The sequence below is a fragment of the Coloeus monedula genome (assembly GCF_965178545.1).
Source record: "Coloeus monedula genome assembly, chromosome: 7".
Classification (NCBI taxonomy): domain Eukaryota; kingdom Metazoa; phylum Chordata; class Aves; order Passeriformes; family Corvidae; genus Coloeus; species Coloeus monedula.
The window spans coordinates 36,467,576-36,490,440 of NC_138787.1; the positions used below are offsets into that span (position 1 = coordinate 36,467,576).

General features: G+C 38.8%; 1 protein-coding gene across 1 annotated transcript in view; it reads left to right on the forward strand.

Annotated features, from left to right (window-relative positions):
* Positions 1-5,677: 5,677 nt before the first annotated feature.
* Positions 5,678-22,865, forward strand: part of ARHGAP15 (Rho GTPase activating protein 15) — a gene marked incomplete at its 3' end in the record, with an annotated part of 304,078 nt that continues 286,890 nt past the window's right edge. Inside the window, exon 1 of the mRNA XM_082285569.1 lies at positions 5,678-5,857. Within this exon, the coding sequence (XP_082141695.1) occupies positions 5,693-5,857 (165 nt within the window). The 5' untranslated portion in view covers positions 5,678-5,692. The remainder of the gene's footprint in view (positions 5,858-22,865) is intronic.

Here is a 22,865-nt window from a genome sequence, read left to right on the forward strand (position 1 = left end):
GGAGGTTTAGATTGGGTTTTAGGGAAAATTCCTTCACTGAAAGGGTGATCAAGCATTGGAACAGGCTGCCTAGGAAAATGGTGGAATCACAGTCCCTGGAAGTGTTCAAAAACATGTAGGTGTGATGCTTAGGGACATGGTTTAGTGATGGACCTGTCAACGAATGATGTCAGAGGTATTTTCCAAGCTCAATTATTCTCTGATTATATAATTTGGGCCAAGCTGTGTTGAGGAATTTGCCTTTAGGTGGATCCTTTGTAGAGACTGAATGATGTACCTCAGAACATAAAAAATTGTGAATGATGGTTTGGGCAGCTTATGTAACTCATGGTAACAGAGAAATTCTGGGCAGTGAGATATGGCTCCAAACAAAGCATAAAAGATTATTTGCTCTTCTCTTTGACCACAGAAGAGAGACGGTAACTGTACATATAGATAAGAGTGGGACATATCTGCTTTTATTTGCAGAAAGTCCACACATACTGGACTAGAAAAGAATAATTACAAAGCCAGATTTTAGAAGACCTCCATGATCCTTGCTCTGTGTGTTGTGTGTTCTGAGACACCACCGAAAGTCTAATATGGCTGCAACAGGTTAAAAAATTAAAAGAGGGTGTGATAATTCATGCTGATGAACATGGTTTTTGTAGGACTTAGGGTTTGTCAACTTAGTGATGAGATTACAGTTTTGGGGGATAAGGGAAACTGAGCTGAGTTTAGGACATTTAACATTTTACAGCAGGTTGAACCTGGCACTAAATTCTGTTTCATTGTCTATCGGACATAAACAGACAAAACTGGAGTAAGGACCCAGGCACTGGTGGTGTTGTGTCCTTCCTGATCTCCTGCATTCATTAAAGATAGAACTGATGGCTGAAATAAATGCTGCTTCCTAAGTACCTGACATTTTTTTGCAAATGAAAAGGCATAGGAAGGTTACATCTGCTTTGTATTTTCATTAAGATGGTTTTTTCTGTTTTCCAGTACTCAGATAAACTGGTTTCAGGACACTCCTGGGCACCAGCCCAGGACCCTGTATCCCTCAGCAGCCTTTGCTGTTTGTGTCCCTGCCCTGGGCACAGCGTGTGACGTGTCAGCTCCGAGAGCAGTGCAGTGGGGATGGCTGAAAAAAAGTAGACACAGCAAAGTGCAGATAGGAATAATTAAAAAAAAAAAAAAAATCTATGTAACAATTTACTTGTTATGCTCTCTCTTTACATGTAGTTTTCTCATCTATGCCCTTTCCCCCCATCACTGTTTAAGCACCTGCTGCCCCAGCTGTGCCTCGGCAGAGATATCAGGGTAGCACAGGCCAAGGGCAAAGCCCAACAGCAGCAGTATTTACATAGGTGTGTTGATTTTGGTGATAAACGCTTTCACAGACACAGTGATATGTTCTCCTTAACAGGAGTGCTCCATCTCACCACGTGTCTGGCATTCTCTTGTTTTTTCAGTCGTTAACTGCAACTTCCGCTTCCATTTTTATGGTTTTGCAGGCTCAGAGGTCTGGTGTGATGGTGAACCTAGTGCTGATTTTTATCCTTCTGTGATATCATTGCATTAGGTTTCATAGATGCTCTTCAAGTACTGTGTGTTCTTGAGCAAAATACTTAAATTAGTCAGTGCAACAAGATGCACTTCAATTTTGCAGTGTTTGCACTCTGCTATGTCGAGTACTTTCCTGTTCGTTATGCTTCTGACTTGATAGTGGTGCAAGTCATAAGGAGAAAAGGTGGGAGAGAAGAAAGGCTTATTTTGAGAAATTCTGAAAAATATGCATTATTTTAAAGTCATAATCCTGAATAAAAAATTCAAGAAGTTATATTAATTAGGCACTTTTTTTTCCCTTTTTTGGAGAAAAGTACATGTTACAACTGTTTAATCATAAAATCCTGGTATGATGTGGGTTGGAGGGGACTTTAAAGACCATCTTGTTCCAACCTCTTTGCCTTGGGGAGGGACACCTTCCATTATCCCAGGTTGCTCCAAACCTTATACAACCTGGCCTTGGACACTTCCAGGGATGGGGCAGCCACGGCTTCTCTGGTACAAGATGTTGATGAATTAGCATTTGTATTCTGTCTTCTGCTCTATGCAGCTGTAGGAAATGCAGGCACAGCTCAAGCCCAAATTTGGAAATACTGCTATCCTCTGGTTTCCTGAGGAATTAATACTTTGATTCCTAGAAAATCTATATACTGACTTTACCAGTACTGCACCAAAACTCAGGAAATAAAGCCCATGGCTAATGCCAATCATTCCACTTGTTGGATCACTTTCTGGACAAAGCAACATACATAACATGGATTGAAATACTGATAATATGAAACTCATTCGAGGTCCATGAAGTGCTGCAGGAGGGCAATACTTGTCCCTGACTATTCCTCACCCTTTTCCAACCTGCCCTTTATGTTCCACAGTGTCCCAAAGCAGGTACTTCCAAGAGGAATTTTGAGTGTGTTCCCCTGTTTCCCTTCTCTTAGGTCAATGTCTCAAAGTTATCCTGCCCCTTTACTCCAGGAACACTCTAAACAACAGGGGGGAGAGGAGGAGAAAATCTGTCTTGGTTTAATGCTTTTCTCTAACAAATCAACTATAGGAGGTTTCAAAACTAAAATTTATATCCAGATGCTAACTGTTTGCCAAAAGGCAAATTAGCTAATTATATAATGAACATGGAGTGTCCCACAAGCAGTTGCACGGGGCTTGGCAGATCTGCCTTCCAGAGGAAGCAAAATGAATTCCCCTGCAAAACCGGCTCAAACTTGGCCCTGATGTTTCTAATAACAATTTGGAAGCACCAACTCATAAATGCAGAAGATAGGATCCTTTTTATGTTTTCTGACAATATTTTATCTGTTTCCTGATGGTCTTCCCCTCTGTTATTTAAAAAAAAAAAAGTTAGAACAAAAATAAACAAACCAACAGAAGAGGCAGGGCAGAGTGTGAGGATTACCAAATCCTTCTTGCAAATGCAAATGTCGTGCTGTTGCATTTGTGGAGCTCATATTCAGGGTGCCATCTACTGGCACGTAGGGCTGGTAACGCTGTCAAGAGCCTGAAGGGAGTTTGGACGGCAAAGGATTCCTACCTGAAAATCCCAAGGGGACAACTTTTGTACCTTTCTCCCATATTGTGCAAGACCTCCTTCATATCCTGCAGGATCTCACTGTGTTTTACACTAAGACAAATCTGATGGTGGAAATGTTCCATTTGGAGTTTTGTTATTGTTTTCTTTTATAGTAGTTCCTGTAATTTTACTACCTTGGAAAGCCTCCATGTAATACTGTGATATATGCAAATCAGTTCAAATTTTCAGGAAAATTAACTAAGGTTCAGTGAGATCAGAATTAAAAGTTTCAGAAGTCTTTGCAGCCTTGCCATTTACTTGTGATGCAGGGCATGACTTTGTCACACTATTAAAATTTTTTTACGGCACATGGTGTACTGACAACACCAGACAGAGACTACCTAACTAAAACTCATAATGCTCCCAAGAAGGGATATGTCAGAGTTGTATAGGTGGGAGATTTCAGAAGAAAATCTGAGTGATGTGCTCCAGCCAAACACTGGATCCGTGACAGAGCCAGTGTTGCTCTCGTCTCTCGAGTCTGATCCGCTCTCCAGCCTGGAGCCTACTGAAAATCTGTCGAGAAGTAATTTTGATTTGATACCAACACGAAATACAAAATGATTTGACTCTCCAAGTTTAAGAGGAGGAAAAAAATAATTTCCTGCTTGGAGCTGCTGCAGTCCTTACTGCCAAAATGGCAAAGTGTCCCTGTGACATGGATTTGGGTGCTGACTGCTCTGAAGGGTGGTGAGAAGTGTCTCGGGGAGGGAGAATACACAGTGCTGCCCACCAAAGATCCATGTAAAGAGTTTTCTCCAGTGCAATACACCAGCTCTGCAGCAGTCATAGGCAGGCCTGCTCCTAAGCAAAAGGAAACAACTTTAATCTAATTTTTACCACCTGGAGTTCAGCTTCTGTGGGGATCCTTGAGTAACTGAGTCAATGCAGGAAACAGCCAATGGGCACAAGCTTTGTTTTTGGTATCATTAAATTCAGTGTTTCTATCATGACACATCATGTTGAGTGAGTAACGGGTTGATATTAAAGCACTTCCTTCTTCTTTCTCTCATCAAGAGTGCTGTCATGAATGTGTAAGTGCCAGCCTATGCCAGGGGTGCTGGAAATATTTGATCTTTAAGGTCCCTTCCAATCCTAACTATTCTGTGATTCTATGAAAAGCCTTCTGGACATGGTCTGGGGCAACCACCTCTAGGTGGTCCTGCTTGAGCAGGTTGGACCGGAAGACTTACCAAGGTCTCTTCCACCCTCAGCCATCCTGACTAACCTGTTTTTATCCTCCTCTACATCTAGGGCAGTTTCCTGGGAGGGATAGTTTCATCAGTGTCAAGGGAGGCTGAAGCTGTGGGAGTTGTGTCCTCCCACCTGCACTGGGCTGTGGTCCCACCCAGAGATGTGCAGCAGAACTCCCCATCTCCCTCTCTCCCTCTCCACCTTCACATCAGGATGATGTGTTCTCTGATCTGATGTCTTCAGAGTAATGGGCTGTCTTGAAATCAGGGAATCTAATCTTTCAGAGCCTTCAGAAGTTGTGGGGATGTTGCTAGAAATAGCCGTGCTCTCCAACCCATTTGGAAAATGCTGATTTTTCAACAGTTTATACTACAACTGCACTTAAATGGATTTCCATTTCCCTGGCTCCATAGTTGGGAAACCAGCTATTTCAGCTTGTGTAGTATCTCTTCCTTACACATTTTCCCATGTAGTTACACAGCAATATAAAGAGCCAGTTTTCTTGTGACTCTCAGTAGATTACTGCACCCACGAGCTACATGTAGTAGTATGAGGGTGAGCAAGGGGGGAGGAAAACAGAGCAAGTGTTGCACATCACTGTCTTGATGTTTTCTACAGGAAATATAAAACAAATTTTGCCTACAAAAAATGTTTGGGGACTTTGAATAGCTGGAAGGGAGTTTGTTGAGTTGTTCTCATACAAAAAACAGGAGGTTGAACAGCAGCACTGTGATCACTCTAGGTCTGCCCCTCATCCAAGGGCTTGAGAGCTCAGCCATTTCTCAACTTCAGATTTTAAAAATGGACAGAGAAACAAAAATCCCGTCTGTGCTGCTGGTAGAGTTGTGAAAATTAAGGGATATTTTAATAGCTCCAGGTTTGGATTTAAGACACTAACAGGGTTACAGTGTGGCCCTGTGATGCACTTGTAGCACTCCCGTGTGGGACTGTGAAGGTAAGATATGTTAATTGGCTTCACAGCACATCCTTTCCCTTTGCAAGATTTAAAATGTGTTGTGTGAGCAGGGCCAAAGACAAAGTGGAGTGGCTGCCAGCTGGACATGGCAGAGGTTTGAAGGGAGATTACACCGTGGAGGAGAATGGCTTCTGAGATAAGGATAATCTTTTACATAAACTAACTCTTCCAAGGCAGTTTGGATGGGAGAGTGATAAGGACAATAATAAAACTACAGGCTGACACAGCTGATAGTTATCCTAGTGTTCAAAGATGATCAAGATCTTGCCAGCAAGATAACTCAGCTTCTTCTCCTGACTGCAGTGACACAGACCTGGCATTGATAGGTTTTTGTATGAGGATTCCCTAGATCAATGCTCTTATTTTCCATTCTTCAGGTCAACCCAGCAACCATGGAAAGGTCTTCAACTTCCGATACAGCCTCTGAAAAGCCTAATCCTTCCCACCATAGCACGGGGGCTGTTCAAATGAGGATCAAAAATGCCAACAGTCACCACGACAGGCTGAGCCAAAGCAAATCTATGATTCTCTCTGAGAATGTGAAAATCGCCGAGCCCGTAAGTAAAACACTCCTAATATTTTCTGAGTCTTCCAATTTTTTAAAATCTATGGGATTATTTTGGGATACTGGTTCTATTATCATCCTTTGAAAGGAGGGATTTAAAGTCACTAATACATTCTTAGGAGTATTGCTAGGCGTTGGAATAAAAACTTCCCTTCACAAAAGACAGAATTTGGCTTTGGTAGCCGTAATCGTAACATCTACTCAACATTTCAACTCTCAGTTGTAACAGCACTTAAGTAAGGCTTAAGTAAGTAGAGAATAGCACTTCCAGTTTCAGATGCATGTCACAGTTTCTCAAAAGGCAAACTTTAAAAGCAGAAAAAAGAAAACAAATGGAAATTTCAAACTCTGCAAATAAAGAACAACTCTGTAACAAAAATAAGTCTTGCTGTAAGACTGAATGAATTGTACAAAAATCAGACACTGAACGTATGTTATTATTTCAATAGTTAACAGAGTCAAAGGAGTTGAGTCATTTTTTTATCCATTAGCATTTTTTTTAAAATTAAATACTTAGTGAGGGACTCTATTGCCAGTTGCATCCCTGCCCCTGTACTCCTTGTGAGCTACTAAACAAACTGATTGGTATGAGTCTCCCCTGGTTAATTTTCTTCCATAATGGTGGCAACTTGCAGCTGAGGCCATATGATGTTACAAAATTATTTATGCAATGTTAGCCACTTTTTGGACTCCAGATCCATTTTGTTCTCAGAGAATGAAAATGAGGGAGAAAACTCTGTTAGCTGGGGACAGAGTCCCAGGTCTCAGCCACTTCTCACAACCATGCCAACCATTATTTTTTTGCTGTTGATGTAATGGAGTCCTATGAAATATTCAGCTTTTTAACAAAGTTATTAAATGGAGGAAAGCTACAGGACCTTCAGTATTTCCTTTCCTTTTTACTCAAAATTAAACCTCAACATTTAGACTTACTTAGAAATATGTTATTCTAGTGATTAATTTCTCTGGTATAACTTAACTCATTTCACCTTTTATTTCTAGAGTGAAAAATCTGTTTAGATCTTAGCAGCTGATAAGATACTCATTTACAATTTATTTAAATTATATTCTTTGCCTCAGACACACTGCATATGTTTTCTCCTTTTATCTAACTCAAAATGTTCCTCCACCAAAAACTTGGAACACTGCTTATACTAATTTACTGGGAATACTGTAATGTAATACCAGGAAGAACTGTACCTTTGAAAAAGTTTAAAAGTTAAGTATACTTAATGGTGCCTAACATTTTATTGGCTGTGTTTAACAAAAGGCACTAGGCTGCAGTTGTTTTTGACAAGCATGAAAACATCACAGCATGAGACTGCAAAAGGAATTATGTAGAGAAATTACAAGTGATCCATCTCTCAATGAATTATCCACCTCAATAGCCTGCAGAACTCAGCTACCAATTAACACCTACTTTATTACATGTTGGGATGTACTTAATAACTTTCATGTGTTTATGCACTATTACCTTGACTGATGCCTCTTGTACAATTAGGCATAATTGGCATATCAATATGCAAAAGTTAAAAGGATTAACCCTCTTAAAACTAATGAGCATTTCTGTATCCAGCTGCTAAATGAGACAAAATTAGCATTTTTCACTTTTGGGCAGGATTTTATCATGCAGTTTCTCATTGTTGATATTACCTTGTTACATAACTTTAGTTTGGGGGATAGTATGTTGGATTGTTACAGAGCAAGGGCTCTAAAAAGTTAAATTAGACATAAATATTCACTGCTGTATCCCAACAACCACACCAGGTACAATATACATTCATTGGCTGGGAGCTGGAAAGTTGCTTTGTGTCACATTTGTTTAGTAGCTAATTACATAAAAGTGGAATTTTACCGAGTATATGTCATTTTACCAAGCAAACTTGGCTCCAACATAATAGATTGAAAGCTTGCCATGCTACTAATTTCCTTTCTGTTTCAATTCTTTTCATCTCTTTTTGCCATGCAGAATTTTCTGACTAGATATTGACAGGCTGAAAGTGTTTGGGCGTATTTACTTAAATAAGCCTCTTAAAGTTGTTTGCTAACGCCCAAAGTAAAAGCAAAATTCCTAAGGATCCAGATGCTTTCAACTACGGGCTTTAAATGCAGTGAGTTAAAGGAGCAGTGAAATACCAATTGTGTGTATCAGCCGTGTGCTGACATATCTGGGCATGTGACTTGTGAAGGATTTTGGGGGAATTAATTCAGGGGAGCATCTTCTATCCTTCCAAGAGTCTTCAAAAAGAAGGGTCCAACTGACACACACATGTGTATATATATATATATATATATATATATATATATGTATATATAAATTTAATAATATTGTTTTAAAAATCAAGACACTCTTCCCATTGCACTTTTCTACACAGCCTTCACTTTTACATTTAAAGGCACACAGACCCCTGCTAAAAGACACATATTACCAGAATATTAATCAAAGCTAATTATTTTGTGCTTGAAGAGAAAAAGGATTTATCCTCATCTTTCTACTTGGAAATTTTCTGTTTTCACAGTCTGCCTCTGTTTAGATGATGGATATAATCCATGAGGCATCCATTGATTATGTTTATTTTCTATTTTACATTGACTGAGTATTTTTGTCCTGTTATTGGAGAGATTTTTCTTCTGAAAAACTAGAAGCAGCTGAATAAAGGATTCCATACTACACTTTTGCTGTCCATGTTTGGTGTGTGCAATATACTCTGTTCTATTAATAAATAGGTCAAATCCTCTTCACTCAACTTATGCAAAACCTACTGACTTCAGTGGATTAAGGCAATCAGCGTTTGGCACATTTCGAGCAATCAATAGAAATATAGATTTCTAAAACTTATTTGGAAAGAGGAAATGCCCACTCTGGACAATAAAGGGCATAAACCAGGCACAGAGGTAGAAAGATGAGTGGTGATTTATGGAGGAGAAAAATGCCTAATTTTCTCTGAGGGATTTGCTGTATTCTGAAGCATTTGCTGTGGTGCTTGTAAGCGCACCGGGGGCTATACTTTTGAAGGTGGACAGATTATTTTCTGTAGTGTGACAGGGAGGGATGTGCATCATACATCAGTAGGGCCATATGCACTTGTGCGTTTTATAGTGGTGCAGATGCAAATGTGGGAGACAGGAGCTAAACACGCAAGAGATTATTGGGGGTTTATGTTATTTATGTCAATGGAAATTCTTGAGCTTTGTGCAAAGGTTGAAATTGATATTAATGTAGAGTCTAAAGAGCACAAATCATGAAGCTGGACACAGACTGTGGCAAGTGAGGGCTCTTTCTGTGCTTAATGGTAGCGTCTGAACTAGCAATGTAAATGAATATTTGCTATTTTCATCTGTTAAACCCCAGGGAAGTGCATTTTGCTTCATTCAGAACAACTTCAAACAATGAAATGTCTTTTTTATTGGTGTCTATATTAAGAATTAGAACCTATTTAGACATTCCAAAATGTTAATGTATTAGAGCTTTCTCTGATTAGGTTAAACAAACTGGTAGGTTTATTTATCTCCCTAATACATTATCAGAGAAATGGGAAGCAATCTTCTTTTGTTTCTTACTCCTGTGATCATAGAACACTTGCCAAAGTTATGGCTAGCCAAAAAGACAGAAATAAATTTGCTAAAAATATAAGCCTTCTGTTTAGCAGAGTTTTTGAGCCATATTTTGAAATTGCAGGGCTTGTACATGTTTACTTCAAATCAAGCTTATAGTCAAGTTTGAGGCTTTGTTTGTATAGATTGTCCTGAAGTAGATCCTGATATTTAATTAAAATGACACTAAATCACATTGAATTGATAAGACTTGGCATCTCAAACAAAGGTAATTGCCCGTATTGGTTTTGTACAAAAATAGAGCTGCTTGGAAAATGTGCAGCCAACACAGACTGTCAACTCCATTTATAGATCAATATGTGAAAACCATTGATCAGGCAGGCATGTGTAACAGTAACACTTTGCATTTATTTGTTGTTTTTATACCACGTTAAGGCTTACAGGATTATCGGCTTCCAAAATATTTTGACTTCCTCGTAAATATGTTATCTGTTTAATGTTAATTGCAAGACAGTCTCCAGCCCTCTTTTAGAGTATTTTCAGTTTCATTGCTATGGGTAGTTTTAGCTGAAAAAGGGATTATTTCAATCTCTACAAGATCATCAGAGCTTCTTTTATAGTGTAGTTTATTTAGGGAAAGTTTTTGAGGATGGCTCTTTTTTTTTTTTCTCCCCGGTTTACTTTTTTTCTTGGAGGAAAAAGCAAATCTTGACAAAATATTTCTGAAAGCAGAAAACCTTCTCCTGATGTAGTTTTGAAAAATATTCTCTTTACTGTGCTCTAATAACGACTGCCCAGGCTTATTTCTCTGCAAATTTTATCATCATGAACTTGTCTGTTATAGATGCAGCCACGTTTGTCTCTAAAAGGAAAAACTGTGTTCCCTTCAAGGTGTTACACAAATCATGTAATAGCACTGGGACAGATACAGAAAAATATGTGAGCTTTCCATGACAAGTGTGGGAACTGTTAATAAATGCAAGCTTATACCTTGCTTGCTCTAAGTATTTCGGGGTAGATATGAAAGCAGTGGGTCCATAAACACAGTCCAGTTTTACTTCCTGAACATGAATATTGCTAAAAGAAAACAAATCTGTTGAGTAACGTTAGTCATTCTCCTTTCCAGGGCAGGAAAATGAGAAATGAAGGGTGTCATATGTCCCCTTACTGTATTCAGACTGGTTTTGTGCTTTGAAAACCCAGATCTGCTCTCTGCTGAGTGTCGTGCTCACAGACTGTCTCCTTTGGCCTTTGACTCCAGTTTTTTATCCATTTCAGTGCCTGTGTCTCTTGCACCTCACCTGAGGAGCTGCTCTGGCTCCGGGGTAGAGGCCCTCAGCCTTGTACAGATATGCCCCTATGTGTTCATGTATGTTCTCCATACCATAAAGTCCTCTGACTTAAAGGCTGAAAGTAGAATATTAATGCATGAGCCTATTTTAGAGCTCAGCTTACCTTCAATACATGATTTTTCTCAGGTTTGCCTCCCAACCTTTTACAGGACCAATATTTTGTGTGCAGGTGCGTTTTCGGGCTCAAAACAAGCCTTTTGCTTTTGTGGATAATATTTTTCTCATTTCTATTTTCTTAAATATGCCATGTGAGAAAGTATTGTTCATTGCATATTTGCATTGTAGCACTTCAGCTGCAATAATCCTGGCTAAAAAGGAAGAAGTTAATTTTATTGTTAAACTCCCCATTTATTTCTCCTCCCCACAGTTTCACTGTACCATTTCAGCTGCGTAGCTTGATAGGCAGCATCATAATGAGATCACAGAAAAAGGAAAGAACCAGCACCTATTTCTTCTTGAAAGTGAGGATAAATTCATTTCAGTTCTATTAAGGGAGTGGTGAGTGTAACTGGTTTGACTTCCTTGTTAAGCCAAACTGAAGTTCAGACGAGCTATTATATGAGTCAGAATTGCTGATTTTGACTTTTACTCAGTGTGACAGAAGGGTAGAAAAAAGGTTCAAAAACCTCCATTTTTTTTCCTTTTATTTTTTTTTTTTTTTGCAATCGTACATTATCTCACGCTGTGAAAATCTTTACTCTATTTACCAAGCACAAATTAGTCTTGCCAAAGGTTCTGAAAGTTTGCTACTTCAGCTTAGATCCTAAAACTTCAAAGAGAGCTGCAACTCCACAAATTAGTGTATGTGCTCTGGCATGGCTATTTTAACTTGAACTTAGCTAAATTCGTTTATAATTTAGTGCTGATTGAATGCTGCCATAAATGTACACAAGACACATTTTTTAAAGTTAGTCCTCTGATTACTAATTTGAATAAAAAACTCTAACCTTGTTAGCATCTGGACTTATTTTCATAATAACAACCCCTTCAGAACCTACAAAGTAATGAATAATTGACAACAAATGAAATGTTTTGATAGTTGTCGGCACAAAGCATGTTTAATGTTTTGTGTTGCTTCCTAGCTAATTATGTAGATGACACATTTGTCAGACCTTGACTGCCATTAGAAACGTGTTTCCAGAGGGGAGAAAAACAGGCTATTCATAGAGTAATTAACTAGAATGCTCAATGACCTGTGAGAGATTCAAATGGCTGCCAGTTCAGACATTGTTTTGTTACAGAAGCAGAGGGGTAATTAAAATTCCAAATTACAGTGCTATGATGAAGCATTTGTTTGTTGACAGTATACTCTTACTCTAGTTTGTTAATTCTTTTTTAAATTGCTTCTAATCCATTTTATAGCTTTAGGAGTTTCGTCTTTGAATTTACTGACAACTAATATTATGGTAAATGGTTCTTCGGCGGAGCTCTGCGGGCTTGGCAGTTCCATGGGAGCACAAGGTGGGTGGGATGGAATCGCTGCTCTCCCCCTAAACTGACACACCATGTGCTGTCACCGAGACGCGGCTAACGCGGCACATCTTGTGAAATGATATGTTCATAATTCTGCGTTAGGGAAGATGTCTACTTAGGGGAGGAAATGGTTCAGATAAAGTAATGATAATCAGACAAATTGAGGAAGGTGTCCTAGAACGTTAGGGGAAGAGCTGTGATGTGGCTGGGGCGAGGGTGACCGTGGGTTAGGTGAAGCACTTTGGGAAGCTGAGGTCTGCTCGGTAACGGAGATTTGGAGGACAATCGTCTGCTTACAAAGAAACCAAGCACAAAATATGAGGAATGGGGTATTTCATAAGAGCCGACTGTATCTTTGCCAGCGCCTTTTGCAGGCAGTAATGGACCTGACAGGGTAAGCTGTCTTTTCTCCTCCAAATGGGGACTCTTTGCAAGTCCAAAGTGTTAAAGTTCTCTAAACAATGAATTAAATGCAAGCCCGAGTGAAATATTTATTTACTTTGCCAAAAGTGAGACTCTGGTTTTGTTAAGGAGATGTGACAGAAGTAACATGGTGTTTGATGCAGGAGAGCTGACAGCGGCATGGAGTGAGCGCTGATTATCCCGAAGACACTGTCAGCCGGGATTGATTTCCACTTTCTCCGTTTATGTAACGGTTCCTGTAATACAGCTGACCCCAAATCACGTTACCTTGTCATTTCTCTGCATGGATCAAGAAGAGATGAGCTGAAAATAGCTAGGCACTGACCTTGAACTTGGCGGAGAAGTGAGAAGTGACAGCGGGGGATGCTCGGCGGGCGGCTGCTCTGCGGCCGCGGCAGCACCAGGGGGCAGAGCAGCACCAGGGATTGCAGCTGGAGCAGCTGATGCCACGGACCCACAACCCTGTGCCAAACGCCTTCCGCCCCCCCGCTTCTCTTTCCCCTTTTTATTTTTTTCCTTTAAAAATTGGGGAGATGCTAGCTAGAAGAGCAGCTGACTCTAAAGCATTGGCGTTCCCATCATCCGCCGCCTGAAAATGGAATTATTTGAAAGGATGCTCAATAGTAAAAGACCCCCCTGACTGAATGCAGTGTTAGGAAGTTTTGCATCCTCTTTATGAATACTCCTCTGTCGTTTTCCTAGCATCTAGTGAAAAAATGTAACATTTGCTTTATCATTAATGGAGTTTTCTACAATTTGGGTGGTTTATGAGAAGATCAATGCATTCCTATTCAAGTCTACGAATACCTTTGAGTTTCATAGAAAGCTCAGTGTAGATATATATAAAAATATTTTTAAGCTGATAAGACATTTTAAAAAGTGTAAAAAATTAAAGATTTCTTTTTTCTTTTCAGATGAGACACTTCTCTCTGTTGTAGTGCATGTCTTGAGGGGAAAAAATGAAAACTTGGTCACGAAAATATTATTTAATTTGTCATCTAAAACCCGTGCTTGACTTCTTTTGTTCCATATTTTCTTTTAATCTCTTAATAGCCCTTTTAGTGTCTGATGCTGGCAGGAGCTGTGGAGACATGTGATGGCAGCACTGGTTCTTCTCAAGGATCTGGTGCTTTGGGCTGTCACTGCTCGGGCAGGACCTTGTGAGAGCTTGGGCCAGGACCAAGAGTCCTGAACTCACCCTTTAAGATATTTGGGCAGAGTTCCCACCTTCATTTGTTAACTCTGAGACACTGATAAGAAAGCAGATAAAGAAACGCTCAAAAAAACATCTTCCAAGGTAGTGTTGGTAGTTCTTTACAGAACACAGGGAAAGCCAAGGTGTAAATAGGAGTTTCTTGATCAGTAATCATTGATTTTATTGTCACCTATGCAAGGGCAGTGGAAGTTCATGCTTATGCTGGTTTTTGACCACATCACATAAGATGTGATGTCTTGTTTAAGAGCAGAGTGCAGGCACAGACCGAGGTTGTAATTTCTCACTGATAATTGGGGACTGGGGCTATGGAACCAACAGGAGCTTAGAAGGAAAAGGACTAAAAGATACCCATCTTCATTCTTTCTATAAAAAATGTGCAAAAATTATGAAATTAGGTGAATTCTAAGAACTCCAAATGTTCCTCTCCTTTGTCTTATCTTGTTCAAAGCCAAAGAACCATCATGGAGTTTAACCAGGACTTTGTAGCTCAAAACTTGCTCCAAAATTCTGCAGTGTGTAGCCTTTGAGCTGTCCTGGTAAGGTAATGGAGCAGACTAAGAAAACTTGGACACAAGGTTTAACTAACCAGAACCCCCCAAATAATAATTTCTCTACCTTAACACCTGATTCAAATTGCAATGATCCCAGTGCTCTTGTATTACCATAATTTCATAGTCCATACCATGTATCCTTGGGGTTTTTGCCAGTAGGAAAAATTTATTTTGTGCATCTCTGCTGATTGTACTCCTCAGACTTCAATTTTTTGACTCTTTTATTCTGTAAAGAGTGGCATCCAAATATACAGACGTGTTAATGACACTGAAGTTACCACCATGATGCTAATCTGACCATCACACTATAAGGTTGCACCTTTTTGATTCAGGAGTGAGATAGCAACATGCCATGATGTTAGCAAGATAATTTATTTATATAACATTTCACTTGGCTTCCAAGATAGCCTTCAGTTGTATTTATTTATTGCAACCAAGGAGAGAAGGATCTGGACTGGAATTTGTCATGTTTCCCTGGTCCCAGCCTGGACATTTTCTTGCCAAAGGGATTTTTAGTCCTTTTTTCTGTTTCTCTACCTGTAAAGTGGGACTGTGGAGAATTTGTATTTCTTTTCTACACATTAAAGAGGCTTCTTCAAAGCTGGCTCAACTGTTATGTTTCAATCATGCTCTCTATGTAGATAATTCTATTCTCATCATATTAACTCTATTAATTGAAACAGAATTATTCCACAATTATGCTAGTGTAACTGAGAGGAGAACTTGGCCCCAGGTCCTGTACATTTTCCTTATCTATATTCTCTGTGCTTAACTGTTTCACTATTTTTCATCCAAAAAAGCCTTATTTTGGCTTCATCATTAATCAGTTCTGTTCCCTTGATTCTATACCCCTGTGCTTTCAGCGGCGTTAGGTTTCTCTGAGGGCCTTCGTGTTCTACACTGTATATTTCAAAAAGTATGCTTAAAAAGTGTTGTTTAAAGGAGTCTCTCTGGCAATCTGTGTCAGTGCACACCGTGACAGGGAACATAAGCTGTGGAATTATATTCCTCTTACGCTATCTTTATTAAGTACTGTGTTACAGCTGAATTGTGGCATCTAACACATTTCCTTTCAAAAATGCCGTCAGATTTGAAATATGTAGGTACTGAAACTGAGATTATATCAAACTTCCCATAGCTAGTCTTGGGCACCTGACATGCATAGTTTCCCACAGGGGAAAACTGAGCTCCATTTCTTTAAATTTCCAATGAGAAGGGACATGTGTCTCCTTGCATTGAGCTACATGATATCACATCATGTGGCACAGAGTGACCCAATGCAACATGACAGGAGAGGTAAAGAACCAGGGTGTTTTTGTTTGTTTTTTTACTGCCGTGAAATATTTGCAGTACCAATGAGATGAAATGGGGATCAAACTATTTTGTGCATGCCCTAAATACACGTGCTGTTGCACTGTGTATGCACATGCTTAATAAATGTTGTTTAATGCACTGAGAAGGGGTTTTAAAACAGACAAGAGAGTGTTGTTAGGCAATGTGCCTATTCTTAGACAAATAGTTGACAGCAGCATTCTCCTGCCCTAAATCAGACCAAATTTCCTTTGAAGTCACCCCTATTTTTTTTCTCAGAATCCAATCCTGTCATGTTAACATGGTAATATTTTATTTTCTGTTTGATTTTCTGTTTGGTGAGATTCATAGCCTTAATGGAAATAGGTCTTTATCATCCATATCATCCACGATTTTGTAGTTAAGGGTTTGCCTGCATAGACACACATCTGTGGCACAGTTGGATTGAAACTTCCCCCTCCAAAGGGCCCAGGACCCAACAACTTGAGAGCAAGAAGGAGTTTCATTTTTCAATATACAACCAATGTAAAAAAAAAAAAAAATCAATTTTTTAAACTTTATGTTTCATAAGCCAATGCATCTAAGTCATGTTTCTTATTTTTGGATAGTACTGAATGTGTCTAAACTTTAGAAGCAGTTACACCTTTCCTTTTGTGATTATTGACTCTCTGAGCTGCCACATATTCTGCCAGTTGCAGTAAAAAGTGGCATTGAAGACTACAGCCAAAACCCAAGTAGACTAAAAAATGTGCTTTCCTTTCTAATCTCTGAATCTTCCCCCAGATTTGGAATCCAATTTGAAAGACTGTGAAATCCCCATCCCATTTTCCCTTACTTCCCTCCCCTGCCCCAGAGCTCTGTAAGAAAGATTGTTCTCCTGGATATTTCATCCATGGCCAGGACTGGAAAGTGCTGCAGCTGTGATGAGAGAATCTGTTCTCATGACATCTCTAGCCCCAAGGCAGGTAGAAAACCCAGATGAGCATCCAAACTTTTGTTTGTTTATTTGGACCAAACCTGGATTTTGGACCAACTGAGCTTCCCATCAGTGATTCTGTCATCCTTAAGAGCTCATTCTTCTTGATTGTGATCCTGAAGTCAGACTCTTACTTTATAACCTCATTACATAAAACCCCCCAATGTTTAAAAATTAAAATGCCAGGTGCCAACTCTTTCCAGTAGTTGGCTACTTTAACTTTGAGCTTTCCATTTTTTATCAGCAAATTATAAAATGAAAATTCAGTGTTCCCAGTTTAGATCTTTCTCAAAATTAAAGTGTAAATCTAAAGTAGCCACCTGTAAGCACTAAAACCTGAAGACATTTGGACACAAGTTAAACAAATTGTTTAAAGAACTGCCAGTTGGTTGCATCAGGTTTTAAGAATAACTTTGCAGGAAAGATTCAAAATTTGTGTTTTAACATTTGCAGGCCTGTTTTTTTGTTTTGTTTTGTTTTTTTTTTTTTAACTTAGAGGTGGGGAAAATTTTGTGGTTTGGGTTTTTTTTAAATTTTATTTTAATCAAGAAATTGGAGAGCTAGCAAAAGAAAGAACTCAATTGTAGATAAACTGTTGCAGAAGAATAAGGTTGACACCATCATGCAAATCTCAAAAGCCTGGAAAAGGCTGGGGCAATGGGGCCCATTGTGAAAAGCATGGATCAAGTAGGGAGCAGAGGGATTTGGAGACAGGTGGGTGGGAAGAAATGGGGTGGGAAAGGTAAATTTGCTGCACCTGAATACAGTTGTAAACTGTGGCTGGGGGAGGGGTTGTGCTCCTGGTCTCTAGTGCTGGTTCTTTGTTGGAAGCCAGGAAAAAAGCTTCTTATTTATTTGGGATTTAGCTAACTGCACATGCAGGTAAGTTTGTTTTTCTATGTATGATGGTTTGCAGAAAATCTTTAGTTGTACTGCATTTGGCTGAAATTCTTATCCTCCAGTTTTTGGGTCATATTTTTGTTGATATAAACAAGAGAGACATCCTAGTGCACTCTGAGAAGATGCACCACTAGTTCCTTAAAAATATCCATCCTTTTCCCAGAATCTCCTTTGGTTTATTTATTTCATTTTCTTCATGTAAGTTCTTTCATGTTTTTATGGCAGATGAGCCTGATTACATGAAATTTACCTTTCAAATATTTCCAGTTGATCACACAGTTTTCTTACCTAGAAAATCCCAACGCAGCCACTGCTAATGTTTGATAAGATTTGTACCTGGTAGATTCTAAATTACATTAATGCATAAAGCCTGCAATGCCAGGCTCCCTATTGTTACAGTTATTAAAGCTGTAACTGAAATGATATCTTTCATATTGATCTTCAGCTAGCAGCTCTTATCCAGAAGCTTTGTTTCACATTAAAGACACTAATGATTGTCTCCACAAAATGAGCAGCTTAATAGTTAGAAAAAGTTAAATGGAAAAAAACCCAACTTTGATAGCCACCTTTGATAGCTCTTCGCTCCAACATCTCTCATGGCCACAAAGTGCAAGCCAAGCATTAATAGACCTTTTAATAAAATGACTTAAAAGGAATCAATGGTATTTTTCACTAAGTCTAATTTCCAGCAAGTTATTTAAATGTTTGTATTCCTTCTGGACAGATCATGTCCTCCTGTAGCTGCCAGTTTTTTCCTGGAATTTCTCAGGCTATCTTCCTAGGGTTTTTAATTTTTATTTTCAGAGGTCTGGTTTTGATTTACTGCCTCATTGAAATTTTGTAAAAAATGGAGTAAATAGAAGTCTTGTACTCTTCCAAGGCTGGCAAAATTTCCTGTAGACATAAAGACAACAGCCAAGTGTTTGTGGGGTGGAGGCTGAAGTTTTTAGCTATGTACCTAGAGCCTTTTTGAGTAGGCTTAGGTACCTTGGTTCCTTCATGGCCTATAAAAATTCCTTCTCCTTCCTCACCTTCAGGTGAAAATGGTATCTCCTACCAGCTGAAATTGTGATAAATGTAACTGCAGGACAGGAGGCTTTGGCTTAGGCTGGAGTTTGTGGGTGAAAGAACAGAATCATAAAACCAGAGAAAGGTTTGGGTTGGATGGGACCATAAAGCTCATGCAGTTCCACCCCCAGCCACGGACAGGGACACCTTCCATCAGAGCTCCGTCCAACCTGGCCCTGGACGCGTCCAGGAATGGGGCAGCCGCACATTGTTGCACTTGCTCTTTTCCTTTTTCTCTCTCTCTCTCTTTTTTTTTTTTCCCTTGGGAATTTTTGTAGCTTTTCTGTTAGTTTTTAGTTCACTTGTTTGTTTTGGCTTAGGGTGAGGAGCAGCTGCTGGATCTTTCCTTGTTTTCAGCTAGAAAATTATTTTCCCCCATTTTTGGCTGTGGCAGACAGAGTGCAACCTAGGTGTTTTTCATGAGACCACACAGTATGAGCAGAGAAATACATGTGAAATTTTTATATTCTCTGAGCTCATTTAATATACTTGAGCTATGACAGGTATCTATTTAAAGACTGATATTCAAGTGAAGGACATTTTTTTTGATGACCAGCAGCAAACACACAAATTGTTCTATTTGGGAAAAACAGGTTGGTATTTATTATTTTACATAAACAGAGGCATGGTGCGCTGACAAGGTAGGATATAAGGGATCAAATTAATTTGTATTACTATAAAATTTAATTCAGCTGAGATCACCCCCTCTGTGTTCACTGAGGGATGGCACTTCCCTGATAAGATCTAGTCAATCCACAGTAATGATTAAATCAAATATTCCATATGTTCAAAGTTCATATATGGAATCATGGGGGTGAAAAGAGAGAGGGAAAGGAAAGGGTATAATACCAATAAAAACCCCAAAACAACAGAAGAGTATATTATAAAGACTCCACAGCTACAAAATATTTCCCTCTTTCAGTATCTCATGGGGAGTCAGCCCTTATTTCTGCTGTTTTTTTCCCAGGCTCCAGTGGAAAAGCCTGGATTAAACTAATGCAGGGACATGTTTTGGCCGCTTATTATTTATTACAATTTTAGTTCCAGGTTTCAAAAACAATTAGGGAAACTGCTTAATAGGAAAATGACTCTAATTACTTGTTAATTGAGGTTATCTGCTTCACATTATTCAAAACGTAAATTGTGTTGACACTTGTACCCAGATATGATTACTTAATAAACAGACTGAAAATGCATCATGAATGAATTCACCCCCCACCAAAAAAAAGAGACATTTTATTTTTTTACTCTAGTTTGCTCATCTGAAATATATTAAAAATTGTGTATACAGTTTGCATTGAGCTCAGTTATAGCATGTTAGTACAAAAAATAATTATATGTTTCAAATAGTGAAAAGATGAAGGGCTGAAATTGAAAAATGAAAAGGTTTATTAAGCTCTCACGTAATATATTCAGGTAAGGTTTGCACACAATAAGACATGGGGTTACATGAACTATGGTGCTATTACTTGAATATATAATTTGGCTGATAAATCAAGTACCTGGATCCAAATAAATACCAATGTTAATATTTGACATACTAATATTTGATTTTGGGGATTGACAAAAAGAGGAATGTTACTTTTAAAAAAATAAACTCAATTGGGAATGAGAGACACAGGTTTCTGACCAATATTATATTTTCTAGAACAAGGTTATATATAAGAATTATATATCTTAGAATATAAGAATAAAACTGAAGCATCCCCTTTTTCCTTTACAGTATTGTCCCCTGGGATTCCTACTTTTTGCAGAAAAATACAATCCCTATTTTTTAAAAAATTCTTAGGCCATGAGTTAGATTTCACAGTCACCAAATGTCTAATGATATTCAAGACCTTGATTCTGTACAATGGAATTTGTCAGCCATATCTGTGTGGGTAGGATCAACCCTTTTTAAAGTACTGGGTTTAGGGGGCTGTGTGGTTAATTTTGGTTTTTCACGATGTGGGTTGTAAACATCATAATTTCCTTGAATCCCAACATTTTTATTACAGGAAAATGATCAATAAGAAGGGATGAAAGGCAACATTTTTGTTTTAATGACATAACTAACGAATCTGTTGACAAGAGAGATTTCATGTGTGTTTCACCTTGAAATTTCCCTGTTTGAAATGAGAGAAAGACCTCAGTTCATGCATAAGAGCCATGACTCCAGCCTCAGGGTCTGTTCCTGTGTGTCAGACTTGGGACTATTTATTACTCAGGCATTTTTGGAAGCATGAGCCTCTGTAAACCATGGTGGTCAGGCAAGGAAAGAGGGACAGGAGGAAACTGGTGGAGAATGGAAATAAATTAATTCTTCAAATTAAAGGGGCTGATTGCACATTTAAAAGATTATTTATTTTTTAATATGCAAGCATAATTCTTCCACTTTTAAATTTTGGACTTGTATTTTCCTTAGCTAAATACCTTTTTGAGGCATTTTCTGTAGAAATGCTATTACTCCCTTCTCCTTCATATTTTGCCAAGAAATGACGGAAAGTTGCAAAGCCCACAAGGATGGAAGTTTCAGAGCTGTGTTTGTGCCCATTAATTTTCTCTTCTATGATATTTTCCCATTTTCACTCTGTTTGACATTGAGCCTGAGCTTTGTTCCTGACTCGTAGCCTATGGCAGTGGAACGGGGAGATGAGACATCACGGAGATGTAGAGCACACATAAAAAGAGAAGATGTGTAAAAACTGAAATGACATGGCAGCTGAAGCAGCTTGTTGCTCAGCTTGGTTGCATGTTTGAGAGGAGGAAGCGAGGTAAATTGTGATATGTAAGAGAATAACACTCGACAGGGTGTATGGTTGTAAGGTATATGGATGCTCAATCATGTGGTGAGGCAGAAGGCTGAAGGACAAGCGCCTTCAGTATCCACACAGTCTGTGGATCTCTGTGTGACCTACAAAACAGGGGGTGTTAGGCTTGGAAAAATATCACTTGCAAAGCAGATCCAAACCATTTCAAGAGAATTCCATCTACACCGTTTGACTACCTCCTAATCTTTCAGTAATTATTAAAATAATGAAGTTTAGGGGAGAAAAGGAATCACTATCACATGTTTCTGTGTGCATTCCCCCCATAAATAGATGAACTCTCACAGTAGTCTATACACAAACAACCATTTTCACTTCCCACTGGTTGTACTTATTAACCTATTAGAGATACATGTGCCTTTATGCTAATTTTCCTGAACATTTGCAACCACCACTCTATCTGTGCCTGAATGGCTTTGTGTAATGGATCTGATGATCTTCAAATCTGGAGTAGGGTTTATTTAGGTCGGACTCCATTTACAGTATTTTGGATATTTGAGCTGGGAAGTGAATGGCCCTTTGTATATCAATGGTAGAACATTTTAAGATAATTTTTGATACTTTTAGAGCCACATGGAAAATAGTTTGTGAATTCGTTTCTATGGCAATGTGTACTAAGTGACTGAAGGAATTATAATTTAGGTGGATTAATCTTCCCTTGTGCTCCACTGTAACACACACACATGCTTAAACCTGCAAGGTATTTAAAAAAATCAGCGTGACACAGTACACCAGCCTGCCTCTGCCTTCCTGGTTGTATGTGCACCTGTATAAATGAGTGAAAATATCCTATTTTTGATTTGGTGACTTTCTTCACGGATAAAGAGGTGATTGCATAAAATGCAGGGTGCTGCAAATCAACTTCTTTATTTTAGCATGTGGAAACTGTAGAGTGCAGATTTTTGTTCTATCTATAAGGTGTACTGTACGTTCAGCAGTTTATAAATCTGTAGTCACTGAATCCAGGTAGTGACAAATTGGGCTATATTGGCTAATTGACTGTTTTTTGTAACGACACTTGTTAAGGCATAGACAGGTTCTTTACACAATAAAAAGCAGCCAAATGCTAAAGTGTGTATAAAACCTTCCCCATAACCAACTGCACCCCAGATATTGTACCCTGAGGGGAATCCTGCAAGCCTTGCAGTGCTGGACAAAAGGGATGCATTCCCTGTGTCCTGAAGGTTTCCAAATTCTTTAAGTTCTGAACTCTGTGCACAGGAATAATTTCAAGAAACTTGTTTCTTCTCTAATTTTAAGAGCCTAATTCTGTGCTGTTACAGGATCACTGCTAAGATGATGAGGCTTATAACAGTGATGCAGGAAAGAACAGAAAAATGAATCAATATTTGTGGGGTTTTGAGTTTG